This window comes from Teleopsis dalmanni, chromosome 2 (assembly GCF_002237135.1).
Source record: "Teleopsis dalmanni isolate 2A chromosome 2, ASM223713v2, whole genome shotgun sequence".
In the NCBI taxonomy this organism is placed as follows: Eukaryota; Metazoa; Arthropoda; class Insecta; order Diptera; family Diopsidae; genus Teleopsis; species Teleopsis dalmanni.
This window is the reverse complement of record NC_051847.1, coordinates 219817497-219829524: the sequence shown is the minus strand read 5'-3', so window position 1 is coordinate 219829524 and position 12028 is coordinate 219817497. Positions and strand designations below refer to the sequence as shown.

The 12028-nt window shown below is 33.4% G+C and overlaps 1 protein-coding gene across 1 annotated transcript; it reads right to left on the bottom strand.

Moving 5' to 3' along the window:
- Positions 1 to 1908: 1908 nt before the first annotated feature.
- Positions 1909 to 4389, bottom strand: LOC119679444 (patj homolog). The gene is made up of 2 exons (XM_038091800.1): positions 2748 to 4389; positions 1909 to 2696 (listed from the first exon to the last, which is right to left on the bottom strand). The coding sequence occupies exons 1-2, from the start codon at positions 4297 to 4299 to the stop codon at positions 1918 to 1920; spliced, it is 2331 nt and encodes a 776-aa protein (XP_037947728.1). The 5' UTR covers positions 4300 to 4389; the 3' UTR covers positions 1909 to 1917.
- Positions 4390 to 12028: the final 7639 nt, after the last annotated feature.

Here is a 12028-nt window from a genome sequence, read left to right as displayed (position 1 = left end):
GTACACGAAAATACACATACTTACTATGTAGGTCCAAATTTTGACATTTATTACTGAGTACGACGGTTTTAATCAATGAGACGAGGGACAGAATTTGACCGTGACCAAATTTTAATCAAAATTTCTCTCTTTTTCTTATTCTCATATTTTTAATATAAAATGAAAGCAACAACAAATTTCTATTTGACGTGACCATGAATCTTTATATAATACGGCCCTAAATGATTATTTTACTTCTTTTAAATTTTTTACAAATAAATTACTCTTAGAAAACTGACAGACTTACCAACACCACGTTATCGAATCTTAGAATGGTTACAGGGGCCTCGTGGAGATATGCAGATCTGAGGTCAATTATTGCTTAGTCTGAGGAAGTGATAAACAATAATCCAGTCAAGGCGTAAAGAGGGGTTTTGAAGATACCTCGAGTTAATAAAGAGTAAATGTGCTTAAATACACTGACTCAAATAGCTTTAACATAAATAAATAAATAAATTCTGAAGAAATTTTTGAGATCATGTACTAGATATAACTGATTTAAATAAACAGCACTACAAAATTTTTCGGTGTCTGAAACTGCTAAGACTTTAAAATGCTTTTAAGCCAAAATTTTTCAGTAGAGCATTTACAAAAGACAGTTCTTTGCCATTGTGGTTCTTCAATATAAATTGAAGTGTCTGTGCTAACCTGATTTAAATCAATCAATTCAAGTTAATCAAAAACTCATCAAAGAAGAAATTAGGGGTCAAATTCTCACTTACTTGGATCGTAACTAAACATACGTCAGAGAAGTGCTTTTAAGTATTTTTAACGAATTTTCTACTTACTTAAGACACCTATGGGATTTAATTTTGTTTGACCATTATTTGTATATATTTTTAAGTTGTAAAGAAATGAATCGAATGAAAAACACTATCAACACTGAATATAAGAATTCGATATGAACGCAATCGTGTAATCTAGTAAATTTTAAAATTTCTGTAGAACACCAATATATAAATATTTCCGATTTAAAACCATGAAAGTCGAGAAATAACAAAAACTTCAAGATGAAAGTATGACGATATAGTTCACTTTATTTTTTTCCAAAACCAATCGAAAATATCGACATGGCAGATATTTTTGCTGTGAATGCAGTGCGGATGCTGTAAAGAGCAACGCTGATTGGAAGAGAAAATTGGTAAAATATATAAGTAAGCAAAAAACAGTTCTACCTATATAAACACATTTGCAGTGGGGGTCGGTATTAATTTTATTGCGTAAACTACAAAGTCATACATCATCTCACAAAGAACAAGTACTTGAACAGATTGCTTAATCTGAATTTGCAAGTTCATGTTGCTTAAATAAAGACTAAATTGTCCATTGTTTTCGAGTTCAACACGTTTGAGTCTGGTCAAAGAGCAATGTTTAAGGAAAGTGGTTAAAATATCAGAGCTGATAAAGCCAACAACATTTTCATTTAATTCCCAGAAAGCGGATAATTCATAGATGCAGTAGTAAATGAACAAAACCCAATTTAATGACTTAATCGCAGAGCCCAGTGCCTTTTAGACTTTGCTTTTCCAAATGTAATACGAAATAGTTACTCGATTAAGTAGTAGGTGGTTGACTTGTTTATAAGTGCATAAAACAATCTTCCGAGACTTGTTAATACGAAGGACTAAAACTAATACTAACAAGACCCTTTTGCAGACTTTTTGCTTACTCGAAGTCAATGCTTATGATATATTATTTAAAAACTAGAAATATTATACCTTAAGATATTTGATATATAGAAATACTATTTTTGCACATGAATATACCATATGCAATGTATGAATAATTAATATTAAAAATTATATAAAAATTTAATAAAATAAATAATAATATATTTGCGATAAAAATATATTACTTACAATAGAAATCCATTAAAAGCTATGTGCTCGGCGAATCGCCTTCTCCTACAGGTGATGCTATATTGCTATCTGATGATGAAAGTGGTCGACATATGCCTAATTTAGTTAATCCTAAAGGCATGCCCTTAAGTATTGCAACGGCTTCATCCAAATCTAGCCCATTTAAACTATGTTCGCCAACACTAACCAAACGATCGCCGGGATATATTTCATTAGTTGTTTCCGCAGAACCACCGCGTATAAGTCCGCGTATCACAATAACACTTCCCTCGGGATCTAATGGATCTTGATAGTCCAATATGGAGAAACCAAAACCCTGTTCAGTTTTTTCAATTTCAATTGTTGTAACATCAGAACTCCAAAGCGCTAGCCCAGATACATTTTCCAATGATTTAGATCGTTGCTGATCGGTCAACGTGGCAGTGCTCGATGTATAAAGTGAACTTTCCGATTGCGCTTTTGTCAATAAGTTTTGCAGACTTTGATGGCCTCCAGGTAGCAGACTACGCGTTTCGAATGCTTCTGGATTTTGTGAAGTATTTATAACTGATGGTGCTGTTGGGCCGCGCGCACAAACCAGTTTTACATGTGTTGGCAGTTCTTTGAGTATCTTAACAACTTCGATGTGTTTCAGTCCTTGTAACTTGTATTCATTCACCTGTAATAGCTCATCACCGGGTTTAAGTATACCTTGTCGTCCCACTGGTCCGTCTTCAAGTATGGAACGTATATAGTGATGTGGACGCTTCTCAATGCCACACTCTACGTCCACGGTGCCCTCAAGGCTGATTCCTAGACCTGAAAGTTTATTTATTTCGGCTACAATAATTTCACTTTCGGGAAACTCACTTTTCCAAGCCACCTTAAGTGATTCAACACTGGGACTCAAGGTTGGGGTTTTCGGAGTAATTGCCGTCATCGTCTTCATCGCTGCCCCAGATGTTGGCATTGTAACGGATACAGTGGTAGTTACGTTTTCAATTTTTACCATCTTTGTTGTGCTATATTGCCTTATAAGTTGCTTATGCGGTACTTCGTGGTGATATTCATCAGTGTCATTACCACTGTCCAAGCCGTTACCATTAACATGCGTAGCATTGCCATTAGCAACAGGTGTTGTTGGTGTTTTTAATAATTTATTACTACCAACATTGCTGTGATCACTTCGATCCAACATACTCGACATATTGGACTCGACCGTATCCCGAGATGGCAGTTCACCATAATCCAAAATCGCCGTACCGCCATCAGTGGCAATGGAATCGGCATCAGATTTTGGTGGTAGCCATGACAGTGTAGCTATCGATGGTGATGCAGGTAGAGATACTTGCGATTGAGTATCGCCCTTCAATTCAGTTAAGGCAACTTGTAGATGTTCAAACTTACGGCCGCGTAAGAAACGTTCTAACGTTAAATGTACTTCGATATCGGTATTGCGAAGGATTTCAACCGCTTGATGATTTGTAACACCAGCTAATGTTTTACCATCAACAGCAACTATACGATCATTAATTTGTATCTGCCCACTCATTTCGGCGGCACTACCTTCAATTATGCTCTTCACAAATATGCCAGAGAGATCTTCTTCCTCGCATACATAACCCGCCACAGTAATGCCAAGTCCATAAACATTTTTACATAACTTTACTTCATACGTTTCTGTTTCTGGTGAATCCATGTAATTGGAAGATGTTGATGAACAACGATCAAGTTCATTTGCTGCATTAGGGTTGCCAGCAATATTGCCAGCTATCACAGTCTCAATGTGGTCCATGGTTAGGGATAATGATGTCATTGTATGCATTGCAGGTGTGCCGGCACTTTTCGATGATGAAAGATATGGGAGAGCTGATGGCGGTGGTGAAACAATCGAAAACGGTACAATGTCCAAGTCTCTGGGGCACATACGCGCTGCAGTCGACGACAGCTCTGTCGGTATCGGTGGCAGTGGCAAATCAGCTAGCTCAGTGTCCGGCGTTGGTAAGAAACCAACGCTAGTAGCACTTGTTGCAAAACTGGGATTTTGAAATAGATGACGCGACAGTTCTTCCGGGTCGGAGAGGAGCTTAGTTGGAATAATTGGCGCATGACTAGCCAACGTTTGATAATCGGTGGCGGTCGGCTCCACCGGTCTTGCCACAATCAATCGAACATGAGCTCCAGTCTGACGAAGAACCGTTGCTACTTGTTCGGAACTGAAGCCACGCAAATTAACTTCGCCAATTTGCAATAGATGATCGCCACACTGTAAACGCCCATCACGTTCGGAGACGCCGCCCGGTGTTAAGGCCTTAATGACAACGCCAGTGCTGCGACCACCAACCAATATAAAACCCAAACCATTGCCATCATTTACCAAATCGATTACCTCCACCTGAGACCATTCAGTGCTTAAAACCATTTTGACGACGTTAGGAATGTGTGACGTCGTTTCAAGGCAGCACCAACAGCAGCAGCAACATTAGTAACAGCAGCGTCAGCAACAGCAGCAGTAGCAGCAACAATAGCAGCAATTTTTGTTGTTGTTGTTGATGTTGATGTTGGTGTTGTTGTTGTTGTTTTTATTGTTGTTGTTGTTGTCGTTGTCGTTGTTGTAAAGCGTTGGTGTTGGTGTAAAACAACTTCTAACATGACGTGATTTTCGTTTAACAACGCACACACTGCAATAAGTTTAATGATGATGATGATTACGATGAAGATGACGATGACGATGACGATGACAGTACAGATTGCAAACGTTGCCAGTACCAAAACCAACAAATGTTGCAGGGAAGCGTGCGGTAACAAAATTTTATTTGCTAACAATTTTTTGTTTTAAAGTTCAAAACATGCAATATTGTACTATGTTCCCTTTTTTACTTAGTCTTACTCTTGCGATAACGAGTACGAACGAACACGCACGGATTGCAAGCGAGTTTAATGATTTCAGCGAGTTTAAACCTATGTAACGCGTAATTGTAGCTACGTTATTTCGCCGTAGTTCTTATGTGTTTATTTTTTATATTATTATTATTTTTATTTTTTTTATTTTTTTTTACTTTTTTTTGTTTTGAATTTACTGTAAAAATTATTTGCTATGTTTACTCTTCTGTTGTTGTTGTTGTTGTTGATGTTGCTTTTGTTGTGGCATGTTGGTTATGTTGGTTATGTTGCTATTGTTGCTCTAATTGTTCAAGTTATTATGTGGCAGCATGCGAGGCAACATTGCACAGCAACAAAATATTTGTACGGGAGGGTGGGGGCGAGGGGTTGCGCATAAGACACACGTTAACACACCTTTAACCGCTAAAGTTGTTTTATGTTATTTTACGTATCGTTACGATTGCGCTTACGTGTACGTTAACAATGATAACATTAACCAAATGCCGCTAATCGTCGTCGCATAATGCTGCTGTCACTAAATACATAAAAATAGACATACAAATATATCTGTGGTTAAAAATATGATATGGTCTGTAACATACTATATAACATTGGGTTGCAATATTTGCAGTATGTTTGTTTAACGGCTGTGATATGTTCAGTGTTTTTATGTTTTTATGTTTTTACGTTCTTATGTGTGTGGCAGTATTTGCGTTCTTATGTGTAATGCTTTGTCTACTTTTTTCTCTTCACGTTTTTTGTGTTTTTTTTTGTCTATTTACATACAGTATTTTTATTTTGTCACATAAGTATTAAGCACCTATTTCCGTTTCCGTTGATGTTAGCACATAAGTGCATACACATACGCAGCACTCATACACTTAATTACATTTGCCATGTCGGTGGTAATGGCAGCATATTAGAGTACGTTCAGTCTATGAATACGAATGTACGTGTGTGTTTGTGTTTGTGTTAGTGAAAAGGTACGTACTACGTAGGTCTGTCAGTCAACGGAAATTGCTATGCAAAATAACTGCGCTGTGTCGTAAGTTTCTTTAGCTCGTGACTTCATATTATCTCATATTGGCAGTTCTCTAATGATGATGATGACAATTATGAAGTGCTGATTTGTTTTTTTTTTGTTTTTGTGCGCTATTTTAGTTGGAGTGCTCATTGCTTTGTTGGCAATAATAGCGATAATATTTTTAGAGCTTCACTAAGTTAAAACGGTTTTTTCTAATATCCTTGATTTAGTTTTTTATTGAGGATTTTTTTCATTCAATAAAGTGTGTTAATTTATGTTTTATTTATATTGTCATGCTGTTTCTTTGATGATTATTTTTGTAATTCCTTTTCAATTCTCTGCTAATTATTAATAGTTTATCTCTATTCGATATCCTAACCTAATTGATATGAGCTAAGCAATTCAATTTCTTTAAACATTTATAGTATCTACTAAATATAGCGCAAAATAATATAAATTTTATAATATATGCGAAAAGTTAATAAATTAATTAATTAATAATTAATAAATTCTGCTTTTATTTAAACTATTTCAATTTCTTATCGTTTAAGTATGCTGATACATTTAAAAAGTTAATAATATTTTGTTTAAAAAAGTTTAAAATAGTGATTTCTATTAAAACCTTATTTTTACACACATATTCTATCCCAAGGGAAAGTACTTTGAGCTTTTCTTATCCACCTGATAGAACTGTTTCTTGCCGACTTAAGGACATGTGCCTTTTAGTGTTACAAATACGCTGACCTCTAATCTACGTATGAACAATACTAGTCCATGGTTTTACAACGGGCTGTTATTTAAGCTCAATTAGGTACAAGTACTTCATTTTAACGTAACCTATGTGACAATAACAACTTTAATTTGAATCTCCTATATAAAGCTATAATTTATTAATTATAAATAAACCTATATACAACAGTTTGACGAATTTCAAAGTATTAACATCATATCAACTAATGTCCTATCTGCAACACTGGATGGTATAGTTAACTTCCATGATACTCTATTTGCAGAATTAATATTATTAAACTTTAACATTACACGAAACTAGATTGAAGATCAGTGTTAAATGTCTTACTGGAAAATACTGTTTATATGATATACGCGTAAGGTGTAAAATCCAATTATGTCATTGAGGTAGCGGTCCTATCGGTCAATCTAAACGTGAACTTACAAAACGATGATTGATTGGTTAGGTTATCATCCTGAAGGATGAAGGACTACTGCTGTAGCTATAAGGAAAACAAAAAAATGCCTCACATATATTAAACATGTTGTGCACTTATTTTCTAAAGGATCTTAGATGAATGCTAGATCTCTCTAGATAAATGCTAGATACTCTTTATCTTGAGATCAATCAAAGGTTCGAAATGGTCTTAATTCCTTCGATTAGGTATCTATGAACACCGTAATATCTTAACCTCATTTCGAACAAAATCACTTGTCTATAGGTATAAGTCAAGAGTAGTCATTTTCATTATATGAATATACAAAAAAATAGTTAAGTTATGCTAGGATTAAAATACGATTAGTAAATTTATTATTTTCTACCTGTCGAAATCTTATTTTAACAGAGTAATATTACTTCTAATCAACTATCATTTAAATCGTTTGTTTATAAAAAAAAATGAGTAAAGCACTATAGAAACGTATTGAAAACACATTAAGTCCGGTGTTCCCATTTCAAAAGCAATCATTTTGAATGCAACCTTCTGCAAAATATGGTTACAATGGTCAACTGTTAAACAGCATTTAGATTTTATTTAACAATACAGAAAACAGTTAGACACTCCAATAAAAGTCGAATAATATTCTGAACTTTCTGGTGCTATCAAATTAATGTAAATAACAATAACATGAAAAAAATCATCCTCCAATATGAAGCCACATTATCACTGCCCGACATTTGTTAGAAGACGAATATTCTCTCTAGGATCAATGCTTTTCAAATATCCATCCAATATCATCAATATCATTAATATAGGTATAAAGACCTCAGCTCACTTTATAAAACTGACACAATAAACGGGTTTTAAAACTATAGTATAACAGCAGTCACTCTCTACATAGCAGTGTTTCCTAATGTAGAGTGTACGCTCCACAAAAGGCAACTTGAATATTAAGAAGGAAAGTTGGTTCTTACACACAAATTGACGCTGTTAACTTGAAAACAACGGAGTTCTGATAGTATGGAAGTCTACGGATTGATATTGTAATACAGGAGCAAAAGAAAAAAATTGTTTATCGGAAAGGTATGGAAATAAGGCATTTTTTTTTTGTGTGAAAAGGAATAAATATTCAATTGATCTGCTCAACTGTCCGCACAATACTTGTGTATATGTGGTTAAATGGAGCGTACCACTACAGAGTTTAGAAACAGTGCTATACAGACTACAGAAAGTACACTTAAGGATACTAATAGTGTAAAATATAAAGAGCATATTTCTCCTTTTCCTTCTCTGATCCACAACAACAATAGAAGTCATTGAAAGTAGCCACTAATCCATTGCTATGCCTCTCCATTAAGCAGTGTTCGGTCAGTATGATTGTGTCATACTTGCATAAACTATATATAATTCCCCTCTCCCCTTAAATATTGTGTAGTCTGTATTGTTCTTAATAGAAAATTGCAAAAGTTTAATAAACTATTTTAACGATTTCAAATTAAGTTATTTTTTCCTTTTTTTCTGTATTAAAAATATTGCAAAACTAACTAACAAGAAGCAATATTGTTGATAGCGCCCGTGCTTAACCTTAAACAAATGAAAGTCCTTACAAGCACATCCAATTAACCACTGATATAAGGGAATTACTATATAAATCAAATATTTTTCTAAACTCCTCTCGTTACAAGGAAATATGAAAGCTTCCGCAACACATTTGTATTATCTTGAAATTCTAAGGTTTTAGTTTTCTTTTTTGTTCCACTTCTTGCCGGAACAAATTGAAATTTCCTATTTTGTGTTTCATAATTTCCTGGGTCATCAGTTTGGGTCACAGTTTCAGCTCTTTTGTTGAGCAAATTTTTATTATTTGAATTTTTATTTACCCTTTGCGGTTTGATTATTATTTTTTCATTATTAAAAAATTGTATTCTTTTGATTTTTCGCAGAGCCTGTGAATTGGTCAGCAATTTTAATGCTACTTGTGGCTAGAATATAGTATGTACTAGTCAACATCACATTGACTTCAAAGTCTGTGCCACATTAGACACGCTCCACTGGTCACGGCAAAGACCACTTTCGGTTTAGAACAATAAAAATACTTTGTCCTGCTTTGGTTTTCTTGGCTGTTATTTTTATTGTAAATTCTTTTTTTATAGCTTTCTAGCGTGGTGCGTATGGGTTATGTTGATTGTCCTGCCTTCACATAACATGCACGTTCTAGAAATTATGTGCACCCGCGCTTTTCCCTACACTTCCCACTATAATTTGAACATTTTAACATTTCAACATTTGAACATTTTCTTTGTGAAGAAACCCCAATATAATACGACTTTGCGGTTTAGGTTTAGGTTTGGGTTTGGGTTTGGGTCCCACGGAATTGTTTCTTGCTATTAGCAGTTGCTGTGCATTTCTGGATGGGGCAGTTAAGGAACTAACAAAAAAAAATCTTAATCGTGCTGCACGTACTTTAAGCATCTGTCGTGCGCCTTGCTGTAAAGTTTATTAGCCACATTAAAGCCACATAAAAATCGATAAAAACCACACAAAATCTGAATCGTTAAAATCTGATATCTGCTTAAATGTTAGCTCAGCGGCTATATCAATCATGAAGGAATTGAAACTAATTTGCGCAAAAAGCGAATGAATTTTTGGCACATTATTAAAAGGCTGCATATCAGTCCCGGCCCTTCGTGATCTATTGCCTGCTGAAATTGCAAATCTGTTGGATGCTTAATGGGTGTTTATATTTATTTTGAATTTTACTTTTATTTTTATTTCATAATTTTTTTGTATCTTTTTTGTATCTTTCGCTGCATTTGTCAGCGTTTAGTTCCACTTTTGCTCAATGTTTGCTTTTAGCCAAATTACTCAGGCATTTCACTTTTATTTTGTAAAATTTTGGCACAAATTTCGTCTGTCCAAGCCAAGCCAAAGCAATGCATGTGTTCAACTGTCCGTCTGTCTTCCAGTCTTTCCGTGTGTCTGTTGGTTTGTCTGATAATCTGTTTGTTTATGTGTTGAGATATTCGTATGTTTGTTTGTGTGAATTTATGTGAAATGATATATATAAGTATGTATGTTTGTTTCGTATCTTGCTCAGCTTTTATTCAAACATTGTGACTTTTATGGGGTGTTATTGTTGTCATTTTCAATTTTTTATTACTTGATGTGTGCTGGCTTAAGGCAACCGAAACTTATTTTTCTCCTGCTACCAGCACATCCCACAATGGCTTCCTGTATCTACCATTGACCCAATGTTATGTCAGGTGCAAACGCTTAATTAGCATTTTACTAAGCAACTTTCAGCGTATTGATTTAACAACAACACGACAAAGCCAAACCATATAAATTATGGTTAAGTAAATGAAATAAATTTAAGCACTTTCGTCATTAAGCATTTTGGAGGTTGAATTTTCCAAAACAATAACGAAAACAAATTCAAAAAAAAATTATTTCAACTATAAACACATCTGAGATTCTAAATTTTTGTATTTCAACTGCACGTGTAGATCTGAGATTTTTTGTGATTTTTTACAGATTTCATACTGTCTTCATTTCGGTTGTTAATTTCCACACAATTTCTTTTAAAAATTTATACACTCTATTTTGTTTTATTTAACAATATTTTTCACTTTTATTCACTTTTTTAATTTATTTTAATTTTTTTTCTGAATTGTGTTTTTATTCAATTAACGCGCTGGAACTTTTCGCAACACCCGCACGCAACGAAGCGACTTGGCCGATTGGAGTTTACTTCGGTTGTAAAGTATCTCAGAGGCAGTCAGTCATTCACTCAGTCCAGTGTGCTGGCATTTGTAGCACGTTCCGTAGCGGCAGCATGCGATTCAAGCAGGCACAAGTCAACTTGCTCTGTTGCTTTTTACTATGGCATGCCACTCACTCCAAGAGTCTGCGCAGTTCGAATCCTTAACGCTGGAGCGAATGGACTTTACTGTTGACTTAATTTGATTAATAATATTTACACTTGAAGTGAGTTGTGGTTGTAGTGCAAATTCCAAATTTTTACGAAAATACACTCGAAAGCTTTTCCCTAACGAAAGCTCACCATCCGATTTCAAATTCGAAATTAAACGGAAAAGTTAATTTTCTTTTAAAAAAAATAAACTTATACCATTATACCTATTTTATTACACTGCATTATATTATATTATATTATAATTTATACTATTATATTTAATTATATTAAATTTTATAATAATTTATTTCATACCATTGTATTATTGCACTATATCGTATTATTTTTTACACTATTATATTATATTATGATATTTTATATGAAACTATATAGTATTATATTACATTATATTATATTATATTTTATAACATTTTATTACATATTAAATTATATCATATTATTTTTTATACTATTATATCATATAATATTATTATATTGTATAATATTACATTATATTGTATTATATTATATTTTATACAATTATATTATATTACATTATATTTTATTATAATCTATATACTATATGATAATACATTATATTATATCATATCATATTATTATATTTTTTACAGTTATATTATATTATATTACATTTTATTTTATTTATTTATACAATAATATTATGTTATATTGCATTATATTATATTGCTTTATATCGTATTATATTACATTATATTATATTTTATATCATTATATTATATTATATTACATTACATTACATTACTACATTTGTTGCCCCAAAAATTCAAGAACATTAGTAGACTTAGCGCTGCTAATTCATTTCTTAATATTAATTATGATCCCAGGTAGTCTTGTATTGCATCACATTACCCTGTTATACTCTATGACGACTCAGATTTTGGAAATTAAGTTTAAAGCAACATTTATGCTGTTAAGATACCATTGAACCTTCAGTGAACGGTTAACATTCTTAATCTGTTCTGAGAGATACCAAGTCAGAATTTAAATCTTGTGCTATTGTAGTTAGTTACTAGTTAGTCACATTGTAGTTAATAATAATAAAAGGTATTCGTGAAAATTGCCCAACAGCCGGTACTGCGGCCAGAAGAGACCTATTGTACCAGTTTCACTATTGATTAAA

Bases quoted from the DNA above. Each gene is read 5' to 3' on its own strand.
- LOC119679444 (XM_038091800.1), bottom strand. From the start codon at position 4,299: ATGGTTTTAAGCACTGAATGGTCTCAGGTGGAGGTAATCGATTTGGTA. The intron at 2,697-2,747 runs GTGAGTTTCCCG...ATAAACTTTCAG, and splicing joins ACTTAAGGTGGCTTGGAAAA to GTCTAGGAATCAGCCTTGAG.